A 20,780-nucleotide genomic window follows, 5' to 3' on the forward strand; every position below is an offset into this window, starting at 1 on the left:
CACTCCTGGACACCTGCCTGACTTCACCCACGAGGCTCTGCCAAACACACAAAGCCCCACGAACTGCTCGTTCCCCAGGGTGGCGTACCTGGATACCACAGACTTACGATTTCGCTCAGATTTCATCCCTTTCATTGTGTACTTGATCTGGCATTGTATGACGACAAGGAAGTTTAATTGAACTGATTTCTCAGCACCCTCAATGCTGGAGTTTCATTGTCAATAACAGCTCATCCTTAGTATGGGGGGGGGGGGGGGCATTCACAGGCCATGTCCCCCCAAATGAGTCATAGTGCCCCTCCCCCCCAAATGCCCATCCACCAAGGACACCATTTTTTATTTTACTTTAATTTTATTTTTCAATAAAGGCGTTCATCCTAAAACAAATAATCTCCCCGTGTGCCCCCCCCCCCCCCACCTTCAGATCTTAGTTGTGACTGAAGGATTCCACTACTTAGCTTTTCATTAAGTTGACTTTAAAAAGAATTTTATTTAAAAGCACTACTTTTAAATATATTTTGTACTTCTCAATGCAGTTGGATTCAGTTCCTACTTTAATTGTGGGGGTAGTTTGTGCTTTAAACCAATAACCTACTTCTGAAGTTTGGAAAATCCTTTGATATTAAAATATAATAACACAGAGTTGTGTATCACATCCACCATTTTGTGATTACAGAGTTACACAGCAACTTGACAATGGCTATATTATAATAAAAGACAGAATATATATGGCATGGAGAGCAGTACTGTGGCATCACACTGATTTAATTTCCACTCTTTCTGTTTATATAGCATAAGTCGACGGGTCTTTGGTGTAATCTTACTGGCATGTGACCCGAGTGAAATTGAGCAATAGTTTGCACACTCTATCAGGTCTCTGGCATGGGAATATAAGCCAATCCTTCTAAGTAGGCCTTTGAACTGTTTTCCAAATCTGTCAGCATAATTTAGCCAATGCTTTCAGTTTTTTGTTAAGCTGCTTGTAATATTTCTGTTGAGATGCCATCTATCTCCTTTACAAGCAGTGATCTGAAGCCGCATTGGACTTTCTCTTCTATTACTGCTAGTGCTTCTGTGTATCATACATACATCCATGCGTCTGACCATTTTACAATCCCACATTTCCTGTGCAGATTTCATAAAATATATCTTGCTTGTTAATATGCTTTTTCTATATACGTATTCCATGAGCTCCTCCCATTTTTGCTCGATATTTGTTCCATCCACGTCATAAAAATTAATTGTTTATTTTCCCCGATTTTTGTTTGTTTGATGCTCCATTATATGGGGCGCCGTTTGTAAAGATAGCACACATTTTTGTACTACATTTTTTTACGCAAATGGGCGTGGCTAATTTGCATACGTTCTCAACATTTAGAATCTACATTTAACATTTAGATTTATATTTAAGTTTTATATTTAACATTTATATTTATATTTACATTTAACATTTATATTTAGATTTATATTTAAGTTTTATATTTAACATTTATATTTAACATTTACATATAATATTTATATATAGACAAGCCATTTATATTTACATATGATGAACAATTTAACATAATTTACACAGCAAAAAAACCTGATGATCCACAACACCAATGACTTCTAGCTAAATGTCTGAAAATTGCACTAAATGTTGAAAAAGTGGCAAGTACAAAAATGTTTGCTATCTTTACAAACGGCGCCCCATACCATTAAAGCTAAGAAAACATTTGAGAAACCAGAAGGGAGAGCAACTGAAGATATAAAACTCGCCGCAGGGAAACATCTCGAAATCCAGTTGATTTTGTTTGTAGGTGTATGAACTGAAACAGCAACATTCGTAGAGATTCCGGTATATTTTTCGGTTTGTTTTTAACATCAACACAATTCATTCATCAGTGAATGAATCATCGTCCTATAAATAAATGTTACTGTTAAGCAACTGGGGTAAATAACGAGCGCGCTTTTCATAGTATTGCTATTTGCGCATCACATGTTTAATAATAATAAAAAAAAACTCAGGTGTTAAACCAATGATTATACGCGTCTTGCACCGGTAATCAAATTAGCACAGACTAACTCTTGGTTAAATCGAAACGCTCTTCGTCAGCATGACCCGTCTGGCCTCCCGTAGCGAAGGAGAATCGAGAATCATAACTCACACATAAAGTGCAAAAGTGGGAGGGACGGAGAGACAAATCTGTTAGTGGCGCATTGGTCCCTGCAATTAATCAAACACGTTTTTTTTAAAAATAAAACAGCAATCGCTGGCAAATTTTCTTGAGAAAATACAATTCAGGACGAGCAGTTCTCTAAGTACTCCCAGTATGGCTGATTATATCGATCAGAATAGTTTACCTGGAGTTAAAGAAGGTAAGTTTGTTTCCTGGTAGAAACTTTTGTTTTATCTCTAATGTTTTTAACCTACAAGTGAAATACGTACTTACTGGTGCCGTTGTCATTGCCGCACTGCGGTGGCAGCATATATTTAGTTAAGTACTCTTTCCGAAAACGAGTTTCATTTTTGTGTTATTTGATTTCGTTTGCTTTATTTGCTGCCCCCCCCCCGCCCCACATGCATTTAGACAGATGCAAAATCCGTCCTCTACTGTAGCTGTTTGAATATGTTGTCCGCGAGGGAATTTACTAGCGCTTATTGCACTATAATTGTTGAGAATAACAGGGGCAGACAACATGAAGGGACGGGAAAATGTGTTCTTTATATGGTTATGTGATTGTTTGTTTAGTTTGCGGTGGTGAATGGGTTTGAGGGGAAAGCGCACTAACCGTGTACAGTATAAATGGGAGCGGTGCGACTCCGGCGCTGCGGTTAACCTACGCTTGTCGAGCACCAATACGGCATCCGCTTTTTAATGAGATCGGTGCTTTGCCAGCTGTACAGACCTCAAGTCATCCGAAAAACTAAGAACATTGCAAGGAAAACTTCAAGTTTGTTTCTATGAATATAGCAGACATAGAAATTTATTTGGGTTGCGCTTTGTCATTAATTTGTGTTTATATTGGCCAAGATCTATGGCTTTAGGTAATTTGAGTTTCCTAGTGCGAACTTAAAATTTAGTGGAAAATAAAAGGAAGTGAAAAGAATTCGAGAAAGTTGAAATCTGCGTAACTCGGGCATTTAAAAAAAATATATTTTTGGAAGTTTCGAACCGGACAGGGTCCTGGGCTGCCATGCGTCACCGGTGACGGGACATATCACTTATTCCGTTGCCGTCACTTTTATATAAGTATTTACATTCTTGTTGCCTGCCCTCATGTTGTCTAATGTGCTTGCACCAATCAGACTTCTCCTTCACAAGTCTGTGATCACCCTCCAACTTCGGTGACAAGTCAGATTGTCTGATGTTTGTCCGCCTCTATTGCCTTCCTATCCTCCTTGTAGATCTTACGTGCCTATTCGGGCGGGGGGAGTGGAAGTAGCTAAGACAGGATATTGTCTCTTGCACTTAGTGTCCCACCCCTCTGTGCTTTTGGAGTAATTACATCTATTCCTTGTTCGACAGACGTTTGCCATTATTTGGAAACAGAAGTAAATACGATCACGATTTTTTTATATTAGTTATTCTTTGCTTGTGGTTGAACACTTGTATTTTTTATATCAGAACTAAATAAACCTAGATCAAGACTGAATTATGTATCACATTTAATTTCTGAAAGTGCAGCGATACTTTTTAAGTGCTGATCCGATCCCAATACCTGAACAGTGGGTATTGGCCGATATTAATACTAATCGGATACCAAAGCTATTTTAAAAGAAAAAAAGGTAAATACAAATAGAAAATGTATACCAAAAGACAGATTTGTTAATTGTGCTATTAGAAAAATACATAACGTGTTCCACCTTTTTTGCACATCTTGTTTTAAACATTTTTGAAGCATTTGCACTTCAATTTGAATATCTTCCAAGCAAGTATACGCAAGAGATGAATGCTTAAAATGCCCCACAATTTGTCACCCACTGGCAACGGCGTCACTTACACTTCGTGTCACAAACTGCAGCGAGTGTGCACAACACCCCAAGCTAGCGACTCCCAAATTAAACATTGCATTTCAGATACTGCTCACGTTGTCTCGCACAGTTGCGTGCGCTTTGTTTGGCGGGATTTTCCACTAAACACTACTTCCGCCTCTCAGAACTTGTTTTTTGACAATTACTTTTTAATGGCAGTATTGCTAATTGTTGCTTCAAGCGTGAAATACTTCCAGATTTCAAACATGTTTGATATGCAAGTTGCATTTGCTGTCGTTACCCTCTTATCTGATGTTCTGAAGCTGTTACTGCTCCAAAGGATATGCACATGACGTCACAGCAGGGGGAACTCACTGAGTGGCAAAAAGACTGAGTTAGCAGCTTAGCGTTTAGCTTGCATGCCAATAGAGCACATCTAAAATGGGAAGGAGCTGATTTGCAATTGATTATATAAATCGACTTAACAAGAAATAGGAGCTGTCCTTTTACAGACTGCCAAAACTAACTGCCAACATCTGTGTGTGCTTGTGATATGTGTCAGTCAGTGATATTTTAAACAGACGGGATATTTTTTTTTAACATATTTCTGCAGAAACAGGTTTCAAGAACTGAATTCTGTATTTGAAACTCGATGCTTTTGTTATTGCTACTGTTTCTCGAACACAAAGCGCCCGCAGCTGCATAAAAGGTGTTTGTGTGCATGTGTAAACCTTTGTTTGTTTGTCTCTGTTTTATGGCCTCTCAGCTTTTGGTTGTTCTGCTTGTTTGTGGGTTTTTTTTAATGAAATGTAGGATAAGCACGAGCAGACCTGTAGTTAACAGACCTGCACTTTTGCATGTGTCGTTTGGATGCTGTAGTATCCATGTTCTATCGGGGTTGTAGGTCCTGAACCCAGATTTATTCAATAAAGATTTAGATGTTTTTCTTTCTTCCCCTGTCCTGCTCAGAATGATTCCTCTGTATTTTACTACTATCAGCCAGAACAAAGAGATTTATTAACTAGAATAGAGATGGGAGCAAACCCCTCGTCTGTCTTCTTGACACTTATGAAGTGGAGGCCTGACAGTACAAGGCTCTGTCAGTCAGATGCCCTGTCGGTGGGGGGAGGGGGGATGTTTAATTGGCAGTGAGTCACAATGTCCCATCTCCCAGCACAGAGGTGATGCACTCTTGATGTGAACTTCAAGCATCTTTAACTGAACACTGCAGCTTGCCACCGTCGTGCTGTCCCCATGGAGATCTCCACTGACATTTCTGTGTTCTCTTGCTTCCTCCCTGCAGTATGCCGGGACTTTGCCTTGTTGGAGGATCACTCGCTGGCGCAGAGTCTCCAGGACCAGGAGAGTAAGTCTGACCACCGGTGACATGCTCTATTCCAATATTTCCCAACCCACTCCGTGGACCAGCAGACAGTCCACCTTTTTTGCTCCCTCCGAGCACCCTGTCAGACAGTCCACCTTTTTTGCTCCCTCCGAGCACCCTGTCAGACAGTCCACCTTTTTTGCTCCCTCCGAGCACCCTGTCAGACAGCCCACCTTTTTGCTCCCTCCAAGCTCCCTACCGAGGGAGCAAATATATTGACTGTCTGTGGGGAAACACTGGTTGGGGAACCGGATTGTGAAACACTGCTCTATCCATCCATCTAGCCATGCACGAAGGTACTTACGTGCTCACATGCGGAAATTATCAAGCATGCTCCTCCTCCTCACCAAAAAAATGCCCACTCCTGTTTGTGCAAAGACCAGCTTTGTGGTCGGGTTTGAAATGTCCTGTAGGATTTCCTTGTTAGCTAGCTCACTAAACAGATTGGGGCTCTCTGTTTACTGCCCTCAGGAGAACATGACTGGTTGCCCCCCCCCCCCCCCCCCCCTTTCTTCGCATCAAGTTTTTCCGCTGTGCTATTAATTCTTTCTCTCCTGCCATTACTGGATTTGTGGTCTTACTGCTCGGTCTCGCTCCTTCCCCACAGTCGCGTGGATCCTCCTCTAGTTCTGCGTAACATCCATCACCTCCTCTTTCCCAGTGCCATTGCGCTCCCCCAGCCTTAAAGCTGACCTTGTGAAGTAATTACAGGGACAGGCCACAACTGTCTCCAGGGCTCGTTTAGTGGGGGTGACATACCTGCAAACCAATTTCCTACGTTTATAAACGAAACTGAAAACGCTGTTAAGTCCCACCACACAATCCCTTCCTAGTTTTTCAGCTTTGACGTATCAGGACCTAGGTTTCTCTTATCTTCTTGCAGGTATGGGGTTGTCATCCATATAAGGACTGCCAATTTGTGGCTTATTTTAATATCTTATGTTGCACCTACGGGCTACTGGGAATTAGTTTCAGGCCAGTAGTTTTAACGGACAGGTGACCCACCAAATTGGTGCCAGGATTTAGTGCCTCGGGGGGCAAATTCAGACGCGCTGCTCTGGCCTTGGAGTGTCAGCAGCTTTATAAGGGGCCCCAGATGTGCGGGACAGACAGATTCATTGCACTCCTGGGACTGTGATTTATCGTATTATTCCGTAGAGTAGCTGACTAACATGGCCAAGTGACGTCAGAAGCCGCATGCAGAGGCTGACGACTGCCATTACGCACGTGTGCATGTACACACCAGGATATTATTACAGCCGAAAACTAAACCTATAACAGAACATTTCCAGTAACTGAAATAAGATATATAAGTAAAATTAAAAAAACGACTAAGCTTAACCTATAAATTTTGCTTCTAGAACTAACTGAAATAAAACCAAACATTAAACCCTTTCTGTTATCATTTTCTAAATATTATTTTGCTGAAGTAATGTATATAGTATATAATTAGTATATAATGTGCATTATATATTCATATAGGATTCTCTCTAAAGAGCAGACACATAAAATCACTCAACATTTATCTATCCCTAGAAATTATACATAGAAATTGTATTACATACATAGAAAATGATTAAATGTGTATAAATCCACACTGAAAACTATCTAAAACTAAAGTGGATATATATATTTGGGAGAAAGATTTTGTACCCCATTTCCTTAATTCACCCTAGCAAGAAGGCATTAGGGTTGTAGAGTGTGTGGGACATTCAGACAGAGGCCTGTTTTTTTTGCAGACTTAATAATCTGACTCAATATTCCCCCGCAGTCGAGAGCCACTTGGCTTCCAACGTGCACAGGAGCCGGCTGATGCAGCAGGACCTGCGGGTTGCCAGGCACCTGCAGGAGGAGGAGAATCTGCGAGCCAGCATTCGAAGGCGGCAGGACCACAGGGCCATGTAGGTCACGACCCACCCCGGAAACAGGGAGCGAAACAGCCGGCATGTGGCTTGTCGGGTCTCCCGCGACAAGATAGGATGATAGGAATACGTTTGATCACTAATAATACAGACACTTGTCAAACCCTACCTTTAATGGAATGCTACCATAACTACGTTCCTATTAAGGTGTAGGTTCACTTTTACTGAAATCCACTGAGCTTTGTTAATCCTCCTGAGATGCAGCAATGTATTTTTGTCCTCTGTAGAGGACATTATGTTTTTGTTCATATCTCTCATACTGCACATGCCACTCTAAGTGCTGTTGTTCCTTGGACAGATAGGGCTCATGACATCACATGCGTGGGTTGTGCTTACCATCCCAGTACAAATGTTTAAACAAAAAAAAAAACAAAACACAGTTCGAGAGCTTAATGGGGGGAGGGGGTGTATCACTGTGACTGTCAGGCACTGCTAGGTGTGGTTTTAAAACATGCTTTTGCCTCTTCTGCGTGCCTCTGTTGGTAGGGATGCACATACCTGCTGCATGTACCCATTCACCTTTAAAAGCGATATGTGTGGGAATTGGTTAATGTGGCAGCGCAAATGCATGCTATGAAAAAACGCGCATTTTATGTGCGTTTGCTCTGATATGACAAGAATTTACCGTGCATTTTAAACTCTATATGCCGAACCGTACTTCATTTGCGGTGTAAATGTTAGAATGCACGGTAATTTCATCACGTCGGCGCAAATGCACATAAAATCCGTACGCATTTGCTCTGTTGCAACAGTCGATCGCCGCATGTATGGCTTTTAAAGATGGATGCGTACTTGCATCTCTGTCTATTGACATGAGATGTGATCCTGCCATAATGATGGCTTTTTCTCACATGTTGCTTTTTCCATAAGAATTGAGGGAGTGGAAGTGTGCTTGACGTGCTTCTCTGGATTTCGTGTTTATCAAGTTTTGCATTGATAGTCAGGGCAAAATGTTCTGGTCAGTGACCTTCACGTCGGGTGTTTTGGGTGTTTTAAGGAGATTTCGGAGAGTGGCATTGGTTGGGTTGATACTCGGGGGGGGGGGGGGGGTTGATGTCTGCAGCCTTGTTGTGAGGTTTTTGGCCTTGGGCCCTTCTGTGTTTTTCAGTTGGGAGGATTAAGATTAAGATCCCAGCCGGGTTTTGGAATGGTCCGAAATTGTCAAGACGTTCATTTTCATGCGTCATGTGGTTCGCCGCAATTTATTATAAAAGTCATGCTGGGTCACTGCTGGTTTTACGATAAGATACCCGTCTCTCCCCCGCCAGAGAGTGTCGTGACAATGAAATGGCCAAGGAGATTCAGGAGGATCTGGTGAAGCAGGCCTGGCAGCTGCGGCACCTGGAAGAGAAGGACGAGGTGACCGTCGCCATTTAACTTCACTCAGGATCCACCCACAATGGAGGGAATTGATTCTTAAATTTTATTTGTGTGTGTTTTGTTTCAAGTAGTTTCAAGGATGGGTGTAATTCCTAACAAATTGTTGAATTTAACTCTTAATGTCATTTTCTTCATTTCCATCTGCCTAAACGTTTAAGTTCCTTAGTCACAACCAGTTCCTCATATCCTCAAAACTCTTACTTATTTGAATGTATTTGTTAGTGTTTGCTATGCTTCAGTATCAGGGATGGACCTTTTCAGGTTTCTGGGGATCACAAGATCTCCCAGCAGCCAAAACCTTTTGGTTCAGCCTTTTTTTTTTGGTGCTTTATTCGAAGTTCCTGTTTCTCTTTCTTGGCTGATGATATCAGAGCTTTTACCGCGGAAGCCTGTGTTGACATTGCGTCATCCATTTTCCACAGGCCTTTGCTCGCAAGCTCCAGGAAAAGGAGATGAAGGAGCAACGGAGGAGGAAGAAGCAGAAGGAGCCTATCATTGAGGAGGAGTTCTACGAGGACCAAGGTGGAAGCACCCTAGGCCCTGAACTTTCTGTCTAATGTTAGCACTGAGCATGTAGCGTTAGTCGTAGGGATACCCTGCACTTAAGTTTGCTATATACACACATTCTCTGTTCGCCAGTCTCATTGTTTTTAGCATCCAGATTTTTATTTGAGATCGTATTGGTTGGAGGTGATATGTGGTGCATGTATCCGCTAACTGGTTATCCTAGTCATCTGCCTGAACTGCTCTGCGTGGTTTTCATCGTCAGACCTCACACCAGCAGCTCAGAGCTTGCTCTTAGGTCCTGCCTTGTCAGGTTATGGATGTAGCAGACGCCATGTCGGCAGTTAACTAGCTACAACTGCCTCCGTGCCTTTACTTCTGAATTATGTATCTGTAGTCTCCAGTCCTGAGTATAATATGCTGCGGGCGATATAAACATCTGTTAGGAATAAGTACAAATGGATGCGATATTAGAGGACAGGTTGTCGCTCTCACATAGTCTGGGACTTTCCGGGGTGTGTCTGAGACCTCTGTAATGCAGGTCTGTCTGTCTGTTTGGTAGCATTTTTCTGTTGTAATGTAGTCGCGTGACCAAAACCATAGTTCTTTGGCTGACTGTCATGGAATTCCAGCCCAAGCCGGTCCTGCTGGCTCTTTGTTATTCAGCTCTGTCATCCCTGTAAGGCGTGTTTAACATTGCCATCCCCACCCAAGTAACACCCTATCCTCTCATCATTTGACTTTTAACTGGCTACTCTTCCAAACCCCCCCGCACCCCCAAGAGTACAACTTTGCAAACTTTGTCCCCTTGAAGCTAGCTGGGATAGGCATGGATCCAGCCGGTTCAGGTCCACAAGGCAGCAGCCATCTCTGGATGCTGAGGCGGTACGGAAGGAGAAACCGTCGCGGCCTCCGCCACCGCAGTGGGACAGGGGCAAGGAAGCGGGCAGGGTGGCCCACCTTGGAGACTGGGACAGGAGCCCGACTAAAGAATTAGCACCTAATAAATACCCCTTGATGGATGAAGAAGGAGCAGCTCCTAGCCGAGCGTATGACGAATGGGAGGGGCCTTCTGTCAGCCACAGCAGACAAACCCAAAGACAGATGTCCAAGTACCACCAATCAAATCCAGTACAGGGGGGAAGAGAAGACCCCTGGGAGCCCCAGCAGGAGCTTGCCCTGTCTGATCCTACCTCTCCAGAGGGCAGGTTCCCAAACCTTCCCCCTAGAGATCCAGGTACAGTTTAGGCCCTGTGTGTTGGAGGTGTTGGGGCCTAAGGGTTTTCGCTCTGTTTGTCTGAAGCATCCTGGCGCAGAGACTTTCTCCAGCCACTCAACAAATCAGCCAGACCCCAGAATCGAGCCACTGATCACAAAAAATGTGCTGCCAATGATCGTCTCCGCACCAGTTCTTTGAAAATACTAAGTCAAACGTGTTGGGCTTTCTTGATCAGGAAGCATGTATACGCTTTTCTGCTTCTTTGATTTCATTTGTGTGTGAATCCATTGTGAGGATGGTCTTAAAGCCTTTAACCATTTCCTAACATGCAACCAGTCCTTGAGAGCCTCAGGTGTCAGAATCAATTGTAAACTAACAGATAATGAAATCCCAGGTGATTTACTATACAGAAAACTAGACCATTGTGGCCTGAAATCCAGCAAAGACCAGCACACCCTTTGGCTTTCAAGAACTGGAGTTCACCAGCACCTAATTTGTAGCAAGCATACTGAAAACCTCAATTACTTGATTATGGTACCACCTGCAGACAGTAATGAGCAAGCACATTATAACATCATGGAGGTGACCCAGGGCTTGGATGACCTTGATGTTCAAGAGGTGCGAGACATGGAGGTGGCCAGAAGGATACAGGAAGAGGAACTGATGGTGAAGGTAAGAAAATAATTTGTTAGCATTTACATCGACGAGCTGAAACTGTATGGCCACTCCCACGCGATGCACATAACGTTGACTGTCTTGTAAAAATCGGCACATGTCAAGGTCTGAGATATATTGGATGGTAAGCCAATATTTGGGTTTCGTTGGGGTAGGGGTAAAGACCCGAGTCACTTTGATAAGGGTCAACTTGTTCTGACCTAGTCATCTGGTCATATCATCTCTGAAACAGCGAAGCTCACATTCAGCCATGATGAGTCCCAACTGAGAATATTCTGGGGAGGGGAAGAAAACCACAACCCACCAATGAAGTGTTGTGCTGTTGACTCGTCGATGCAAGATGTGGACTTGGGCTGTCCCGTCTAGTATGAAACAACAGAAGGGCTATTGTGGTTGCAGATTGTTTTAATGATGGGAGAAATATGTCACGACACAGTGCACCAAGCCCTGCTTCCAGCAGGTCTACATAACTGCGATTGGGCCTCTTGGTCCAACACGTTCCACAGATGCTTGATTCCTACCAGGCCATCCACACAAAGTAATATAACATGGGATTGATTGGACCAAGTGACCTTCTTCTATTGCTCCAAGGTCCATTTCCAACCCTTGCGTGCTCATCATTTTTGATGGTGGACGGGGGTCAGCCTGGGCACTCTGATTGGCCTGAAGCTTCCTAATCCTTTACCTCTTCCCATTCCTTCCGCACTGAAAACGTCAACTACGAGTAGCGAATGTTAGCTTACCATCAATATATCCCAGACCTTGACATGCATCATTTTTACTATATAGTCAGCATAATTTTATTCACATGGGGGCGGTCATGGTATTTCGGCTCGATGTATCTGTCAGCCAGCCCTTTATAAGGACATATTTTTTTTAAAAAACTATGTATTCTTTTTCCAGGCAAGTCGGGCTGATAAACAGGCAGCTCAGGTGGCACAAGATGAGGTGGGGATGAGCTGAATTCTTCCATGCACCTTTCCAGATACATGAGTCTAACGTAAATCAGTTGGATGATTTTGAAGTTAATAATGGTGTATGCAAACTAGTATGTAGTAATTAGTCAAATCTAATGTGTGTCAGGCTTGCAGTGACCTTGGTGCTTGGTTCAATTGTGTCCATGTCATGTCACAGATTTTATTTAAATTGTGATTCTGGCCTCAGCTCCTTGCAGTTTCTCCTTTTAGTTCAATAATGCTTATTCAGTGTTATGCAGTAATGTGTAGGTGGAAAGTCAGGTGTAGTATCATATGTATAAAGCATATGTAAGGTGCAAATGCTGACTTGGAAGTTTGCTACCTGAACAATGCAAATATGATATTGAAAAATGTGTCTGAGGATGGTCGACTGTGAAGACGTGTAGAACCTGTTTTGACACCGTGGCAGCAGCATCATTGTTGGTGTTTTGTCGTCTGCTGTTTTTGTCCGACTTGGCAGGAAATCGCTTGGTTAATAATGGAGGAAGAAAAGCAGAAATACAAGAAATGCAAGAATCGGGATAAAAGACTCTCAAAGAAAGACAGGAAGGTAGCGCATTTGTTTATTTGAGTCAGACAACATTATAATGAATTCCGTTTATTTTTTTTTCCTTTTTGGCTGCTGATGTTTAGTGTTGTCAAATATTGGTAAATGGCTGTACTCTGAATAAACTGGCCGAGTACACAAAGCTGGTGTTAGGTCACAGAACTCCGTTTATCATAGGCTCCGCTGTTCAGCAGTGTTGTCCTGATCGTAGAGACTGTGTGACTTCATGGTGTGTGTGTGGGGGGGGGGAATTTGTTGTAGCTGCAACAGGAGGATTGGATGCCATTGGTGCAGGAAGAATCTGAACACCGGAAATCACAGAAACAGAGGCCTGAGAGGTATTGTAGCTCCAGTGGTTGGATAAGGATGGGTATGAGAAAGTATGACAAAAAATAAACATTGGGCTGATTATTTAGAGAGTGGAAGAATTTTAAAGAAAGTCTATTCACTTAACATGCATGATGCTCATCGGAAAGAAATGTGTGCATGTTTGTTCATATATGTAGGCATGGACTGGTGATCAGGAAATTTCCTGGGGGGGGGGGGGGGGCAGTTTTGTGAGAGCCGGTCTTTCTTCCCCAGCTCCAGAATTATATAGCCTTTATACCAGGGGTGCCCAACACGTCGATCACTGTGTTATCGTGCCAAAACACACCAAAGGAGGCACTTGACAGCAAATTCCTGGGCTGCTTTTTGTCGCGAGTCCACCCCTCTGTGTTTGTGTATACTAGGGGATGTCACAGTGCCAGAGGTTTAGTAGTCGATACCAATACCGGTGAATTTCCATGATTCTAGATACTAATTGAATACAACGGTGAAAAAGAAAACGATAAGTCCCATGTACTTAGACATACACTTCTTTATTAAAGTCAGTTGAATATGGCAAAAACGACAGTGGCATGTAGCCTTCAGGTAGGTCAGATAAAAATAAATGACTATTGACGTAATATACAGACGACAGCGACACCCGGAAATACTTTCTAAGAATAGGATACTGGGTCAAATGGAAAGCAGAAGAAATGACACTAATTAAACATTTGTTTACACATTTATTTACAGTTAAAATCAAAAGCAACAAAGCAATTGCATCTCCAATTGCAACTAACTTGAAAAGAAATGTAGATCAGTAACTTGGAAGGTATGTTGTTGGACAAATAACTAGGCGAAACAATTTTTTTTTTTAGTTACAAAAACAAAATCATTTATGGCAATAGAAAAACTTTTTTTTTTTTTTTTTTTTTTTTCCGTACGAGTAACACTTTTTAGAAATTGGTTTGTGATCAGTGATCACTGTCAGGATTTGAACCAGACTGTGCTTATAAATGAAGTGTAAGTGGTTCAAGAGTAATATAACATTTTATTTTTAAGGTATGTTCTTTCTCGTATGATTTTAAATGGGGGTGGGGGCTTCAGATGGGGTTGCTCCTGTCAGGTCCAGAACAATCACATCCTTTATACCTATGGACTACGGTACTGAAGAGAGATGGGTACCGTCACGTTTTTCCGAATTTTGGCATTGACTTGACCAGAATCAGTCCTGTATTGGTTCTGGTGACATCCCTAGTGTACACACACACAAACATATACATTTTCCCTTCCCTGTGTACAGTATCCTTTGTCTGCTTCTCTTCCTCTGCATGTTATAATAAAATGTGCATTCAGCCGCAAATTCTCTCCATCTTTCCGTCAGACCACCTGCTCCTGTACTCAACTGCGAGTACATGGAGTCTATCTCCTCCTACCCCAGGCCCACATACTCCTCCCAGGCGCCCGCCAGACCTCCAACTCGATCGTCATTTAAAGGTGACCACCTCCAACTTACCCAGCATGCTGCACTACAGTTTAGAGCGATTCCCAATCCGGTCCGCAGGGACCCACAGCTGGTCCATGTTTTTGCTCCCGCCGAACTCCCTGCCAGATTGTCCATATATGGCAGGGAGCTTGGAGGGAGCGAAAACATGGACTGTCTGTGGGTCCCCAAGGACCGGATTGGGGAAACACCGGTTTAGAGAAATTCAAGGCTTACAGCCAAGTAAATGACGCACCATTTTCAGCCTCATTTTATTTGCCACCCACATTGAGTAAATTCCAGTAGGTTGTTACTTTTACTATGGTTCTTAATCATTTACTGTAAATTTAGGATGTCTGTATTCTTCAGTTCGGTCACATACTGAGAATTCATCGTATCTTACCGTTTGGTTTTTTTTTTTTTAAACGATGGATATAATTCTTGAATCAATAAATGAACTTTTTTCCTGACAGGTCTCTTTAAGAGGCAGTGACCCTGGATAACTGCGGTTATTTTTTCTTTTTCTCTCTTTTTTTTTTAATGAGTTGGTGGCATGTTCATTTTTTTTTATTATTTTATTTATTTGTTGCCCTTTGTCAAATGACAGTGGACCTCCCCCAAGAAGCTCTGATTTCCAAAGACCTCAGATGATGGCAGTGTGATGGATTCCGACGGCATCAGAAGGCAACGGCAGCTCAGATTCTGGGGATGAAGCACTTTTTGGTGCTGGTCTGCGGTAAAACGCCTGCATGCCTGAGTACAGCTTTATGGGTGAATTTTTTTTATTTTAATTTTTTTCCTTCTTCCACCCTTGGCCTCCATTTGAGGAAGTACAGCACAGCGGGCCTCGCTGTCATTAAGTTCCTCAGGACTGTTTGGCCGCTTTCCCCACCCCAAAGAACAATACAATAAACATGTTTGTACATGTGTGAACATGCTGTGGTACTTCGGTTGACAACGTGGACTTATGGTTACAGAGAATCTGAAGATCTCCTCTTACGATGTCCCCGATAGTCACCAGATATAACACAGTATTCTGGGAAAGGCCTGTCAGTACTGCGACATGTGTTTTCATGTGACCTTTGACAAGACATCCCAGAATATTAGTGTCTGGAATGTATTCCGGCTGTAAAAAATGTGAATGTGTATCTCTCATACCTTTATACCTACAAAGGGATCAGGGTCTCAGTCTTTTGTATAGTTTTTTTTTTCCCGTGATGGTCAAATTTACTGTGTATTTAAAATATTTCTGACTGTGCAGTTGCTGCAGTGCCTTTTTATAACCTACCGTACATCCATTACTTGGGACTGTTTATAGTGATCAAGTTTAAGCAAGTGTATGGGACCAAGTACAGACGCTCTCTCAGATTAAACTGCTTTTCAACTTTTCATTTTCTTGTTGTACATACTGAGTGACATTGTTTTGTATTGGCAATCAGTGATCTATGTTTTCCTCTTTTTTATAAGCGGACGTCCTTGGATTTACTGCCTTGCGTGAGACAGAGTTGGACAGACCTTGTGCCATTTCTTGTGATTTACTGTGGATATTAACTGTAAACTTTATGCCACAGTCATAATTTTGTTTACAGTGGGCAACAGCACAATTAATCGTTTGTATACTTATGTTATGCAGTGAAAAGATACGATATGATGAATACACCACCTTGTGGACATAATTAAAACTGAAACTTACATCAAAAAAAAGTTACTCAGCAAATACATTTTTTTTTATGTGTCACATTTTATTTGGCCTTGACTGAACCCGACTAAACAAGGATGTGTCTGTAGCTTTTCATCAAGGCATAGGGAAAGTATTGGCTATCAGGATGAAATTTTCACATCAAGACAGAGTGCAGTCTATTGTGCTTGTTACCTGTGTGTCAGGATTAGCCATCTTACTCCTTAGATCTCCAGGGAATGTTTAAAACTGCTTGTCAGGATTATGGGACAGACGTCAAACATCCTTCAAATCGACAGCGCAGGCAGTTTGGATATCGTGGTAGAGTCCGAGTCTCTGAATTGGTGAAATTCCTTTGACCCTGAAACATCTTCATATATGTCGATTCAGCTTTGTTTATTCACCTGTCTGTGTAATACTCCTGTTTAGCATCAATATTGTTTGAATGACAGGGCTCAGTTATAAATTAACATTTGCGGTAATTAAAAAAATTAACATTTTTACGCTAATTTTAGTTCATAAGGGATCCACTTGCACAGTCTCGTTTCAGCAGAAGTTTATTGAACAGCCAAACAATATAATGTAATACAGTTACAAGACAGGCATGGATACAAACTGAGGATAGTTCCTTATTCCCCTTTCTACCCAAGAAGACCCCCCCCCCCAGCAAGTTACTGTGAGAGTCATACAGAGGGCGACCTCCTGTAGTGTGGAAAGTCGGAGGCAGGGATGGGGAGGGACACGACAGGACAGGGATCACCTGCCTACTGCCTTCAGTTACTTCCTTAGCACTCTAAGTGGTTTTTGCTGAAAGCCCCCCCCGGATCACAATTTGCTAACAACCTGTATTGAAATGATCGATCAAGAATATTGTAGCTTCTCTACTACTTATACTTACAATATATATGTTAAAAAAAAAAAGCTTATTTTGCTTACTGCTCAAATTTTTCAGGAAGTTTACTAGTTGTTCTATTTAACATTACCTACAGATTGGTGTAGTGATTTTTAACTTTCTGACAACTGATGCCACTTGGGTATTAAACCAGTATCTTCCCGGTCATGGGGGGGAAGCTCTCCCAGGCAATATGGAGCACAAGACTGGGGTGTACCCTAAATTGGGGGGAGGGGGGGCAATCCATTGCAGGGCACACACACACACATGCATGATCAATTCAGAAACGCCAACTACCATGTTTTACTGTGAGCCTTTACACTATGGGAGTGACTGAAACAAACCCGTATGACAACAGGAAAAACCTGCAAAACCCAGCACAAACCCAGCGGGAGTGGGGGTCAAACCCCACCGTGTTTCCTTCAGCCTTTTACAGTCTTTAACCAGATATAACAAATTACATTCACAGTATTCATATCTGCTATAAATGTATAAACAAGATGGTGTTTCAACACTGGTGACATTATTTTAAAACTTTAGCCATCCTGTGATGTACTACATGAAGCTGTTAAATTAAAAGTAAATTAAAAAAAAAAACTGAATACAGACAAATCGGCTGCACTGATCTGAAAGCCTGATTTAGCAGTAAATTTGCGGTCGTGTTGAACTCTTGACTAACTCCTGCCTTCTTTTTATTGCCACATATATTGAGATATACCACTCCTGAATTTTTCATTCCAAGTGTAGACTGCTTTTCCTTTAAGTGTTACACTAATATATTTAAAAGATCGTTGCTCTCGAAAAACAATGTATACACGGGTCATTACTGTGCTACTTAAACAAGTTGGTCATTATATTTTATGTTACTTAAATCATGGCAAATTTTGTCTCAAGATCATGCGGATTTCTTTATGATTTGGCCCCCATCGAAATTCACTTCTGGCTAAGGTTCTGGTTTAATAAAAGTCAGCTAATTCTGTAGCCCTTTTACTAAATCAATGAAGAGGTCCTCTTTAGGAGAAATAAACAGTGGGGAAGTTATATTTTGTTTAAAGCAATCGTCGGAGCCTGCTTGAGGCAGAACGGCCGTACGGGTGAAGCCTGCTCAGCTACATGCCAGAGACTTTGGTTTCAGCCAAGCCTATGTGGAATAGGAATGCATCGATATTCTACTGTCCTACCCCCGATAAACTCTATTAAATAAAGTGCTCAAGGAAAACCACTGGACAAAGTTAAATTCAGGACAGTCACGGTGTGTCAGGTACAGCAGTTAAAGGCAGGTCGGGATTTTACACCCCGTGCTTAAATATCAAGACATTTTAACAAGTACATGAAGCACTACGCCCATTGCGCAAACGAGAACATGTGCTGCATGGGGAAAGCGCCACTAACACAAGTCGCCGGATCCCAACGGGTTAGCTAGTAATCACTAAATTAAGGGCTTAACCAGTCTGCTCTAGGAAAACCCCGCTGTTGATCGGATAAGAGATCTGCCAGTCAGAGGTGAAGGTTTCAGGTCCAGAGAGTACAAATCCAGACCAGGATTTAGTTTCAACCAACCAGTTGAGAATAAAGAGTCAGTGACAGAGTACTCAACTGGTTGGTTGAAACTAAATCCTGGTCTGGATTTGTACTCTCTGTACCCGAAATCTTCACCTCTGCTTACAGTTTCGTCCCGCTTCACGCGGAAGGCTGTGTGTTTCCCAGTAGTGTTCCGTCCGCAGAGGCCAGCGACTTACACCACCAGAAACAATGACTGAAATTGTCGGGTACATCTCAGGCAATGTTTCTAGCAGAGCGAGCGACTGTATCTATAGCGTATAAGGCGTGAGCATGATCTGGAATATAAAGTCACACGTTCATTTATTTCCTAAAGTAATTCTGCTACACTTCTAGGTCACAGGTGGATTTATGTCTGTTGCCCTCACCCGCTGTGTCGGATTTTTAAGTCCTTGTAGCCCATATTGTTTTGGCTATATTGTTACAATGTTTGCTACAATGTAACTAACATTGTGAGCCTGATGCGTCAGTACAATAATTCATAATACGGAAGGTGGTGTCTCAATATAGTGGCGCCGCATTGAGATATGAGGGGGGAGGAAATATGCAAAAAATAATAGTAACATCTTCGTCGCAGTTGTGGTCAGATGTGATAGTTCGGTTTGTTCCTTAACCAGATTTTTTCCATACACTATTTTACGAAACAGATACAAAAACGTTTGACAGATTACCTGTGCAAGTCTGCATCTGTAAATAATATGTACCTAAATCTACCCACTACTTTTGAGATTTTCAATTCACCAGGGCAACAACTTTTAAACAATACTGTAAAGAGAATAACGCTTTCTCGCTTAAAAATGTTTTTTTTCCTTACATACGTTGATTCATATAAAAATGTGTGCCTGTGTGACCCAATAGCTTATAAACTTGAAAATACAACCGAAATTACCTTAAATAAAATATCTTTTAATATAAAATTAATTTCACCAACTAAAAGTTAATCAAGCTTACCTGGCAACACGAATGTAGATGCCATCTTATTCCTTTACGTTGTCATTTCGTTTGGAAATGCAGGATGAATATTTACACGCAGTTCGTGCTGCGCGGAACCGTTCGAACTGCCCATATATGAATTAAGTGAGACGCAAGCCGCACGTTTTGAAGGAACACGCTAAATTCTTATAAATTAGTAACCAGGTTGTTTTTACCTCCTCCAGCCGTGGGTCACAATTGTATTAACTAGTGCTTGAATCACCTTATTTACCTTTCTGTTTCTCACAGAAGCCCGAGGCAAACCTTCAAGAAAAACCGGTAAATGTTGTCATAGGAAACGCGCGCAATGCAAACTCCCAACGAAAACTTTTAACCGTCAGGATGAATGAATTTACAAATTGATTAGGCTAAATTAATTTACGATTGGGACTGAACGTACATTCCTGTTTAAAAAAAAACGTGAAATTTCAGTTCTTAACACTTTTATACAAACAGAATTATATTGTCATTTATACTCTACGTGTTTATAAAGACCAACCTTTCTACGGAGCAGTGAAGCGTTTAAGTGCAATCATTAAGGATAAAAGTTATTTGTCGTTAAAATGTACAGTGCATAAACTGCCACTGCGATTCCGGTGAATGTGGATAAAGAGAGAGCTGCCAACCATTACCTGTGTTATGGGGACATTATATTATAAAATTTCAGAATGGAGCGAACCAGTGAAAACATTAATTCACCTGCTATGCTCAGATACCTGGCACCCAATCAGTGCGTTGCAATTTCAGCCCCTCTCCATTGTCTCTTTTACCATGCAGGGCTGGACTGGGATTAGAAATAGGGCCTGGACTTTGGGGTCCTGCATACCCCATAATTAATGAGTCCACCAAGAAAATGGCCAGTATGCCAAGCCAGTCCTGCCCTGTTCTTAGCCAGTCAGCCTTTTGGCCTGTATGGATACCTGCTAGCTGGACAGTACTGTTGCAAAGAAATGCCCTTCTTTCATAAAGGTTCCATTCCTCCTGAACACCTGTGATCTCTGCCTTAAATTTCATGTATGTTTCATGGTCCATCCAGGGTCAGCATTATGGTGGGGCATTGGCCACGCCCCCCGCCCCCACCCCAACCCCCCCCACCCTGAAGTCTCCCATTCTGCCCCCCTGAATGCCACACACTAATGACATCATGTTTTATTGTTATTATTAATATTATTATTAATTTTTAATAAAGGCATTCATGCTGAAAGAAGGCTGCTGTCTTCCAGGGGCATGGCAACAGATGGTCTACCTGCCCAGCATTTTGCCATCTCTCTATCCCACCTTTCACAACTTTTACCACCCCCCACCCCCCATGAAAATCATGGG

General features: G+C 42.1%; 1 protein-coding gene and 1 long non-coding RNA gene across 4 annotated transcripts; one reads left to right on the forward strand and one right to left on the reverse strand.

Annotated features, from left to right (window-relative positions):
* Positions 1–2,114: 2,114 nt before the first annotated feature.
* Positions 2,115–15,744, forward strand: ccdc50a (coiled-coil domain containing 50a). 3 transcript variants are annotated; one of them, XM_048988716.1, is made up of 12 exons: positions 2,115–2,361; positions 5,262–5,324; positions 7,114–7,243; positions 8,533–8,623; positions 9,067–9,166; positions 9,963–10,385; positions 10,915–11,039; positions 11,946–11,990; positions 12,480–12,569; positions 12,828–12,904; positions 14,257–14,369; positions 14,963–15,744. In XM_048988716.1, the coding sequence occupies exons 1-12, from the start codon at positions 2,316–2,318 to the stop codon at positions 15,004–15,006; spliced, it is 1,347 nt and encodes a 448-aa protein (XP_048844673.1). In that variant the 5' UTR covers positions 2,115–2,315; the 3' UTR covers positions 15,007–15,744. The 3 variants fall into 3 exon arrangements, with proteins under 3 accessions (XP_048844673.1, XP_048844674.1, XP_048844675.1); XM_048988717.1 differs by having other exon boundaries at positions 2,116–2,361; positions 14,829–15,744; XM_048988718.1 differs by lacking the exon at positions 9,963–10,385 and having other exon boundaries at positions 2,116–2,361.
* Positions 15,745–16,572: 828 nt separating this feature from the next.
* On the reverse strand, positions 16,573–19,676 carry LOC125716435 (uncharacterized). Its single transcript, XR_007384332.1, has 2 exons — positions 19,437–19,676; positions 16,573–18,763 (listed from the first exon to the last, which is right to left on the reverse strand). It is a non-coding gene; the product is annotated as an uncharacterized LOC125716435 (long non-coding RNA).
* Positions 19,677–20,780: the final 1,104 nt, after the last annotated feature.

Source organism: Brienomyrus brachyistius, chromosome 21 (genome assembly GCF_023856365.1).
Source record: "Brienomyrus brachyistius isolate T26 chromosome 21, BBRACH_0.4, whole genome shotgun sequence".
Classification (NCBI taxonomy): Eukaryota; Metazoa; Chordata; class Actinopteri; order Osteoglossiformes; family Mormyridae; genus Brienomyrus; species Brienomyrus brachyistius.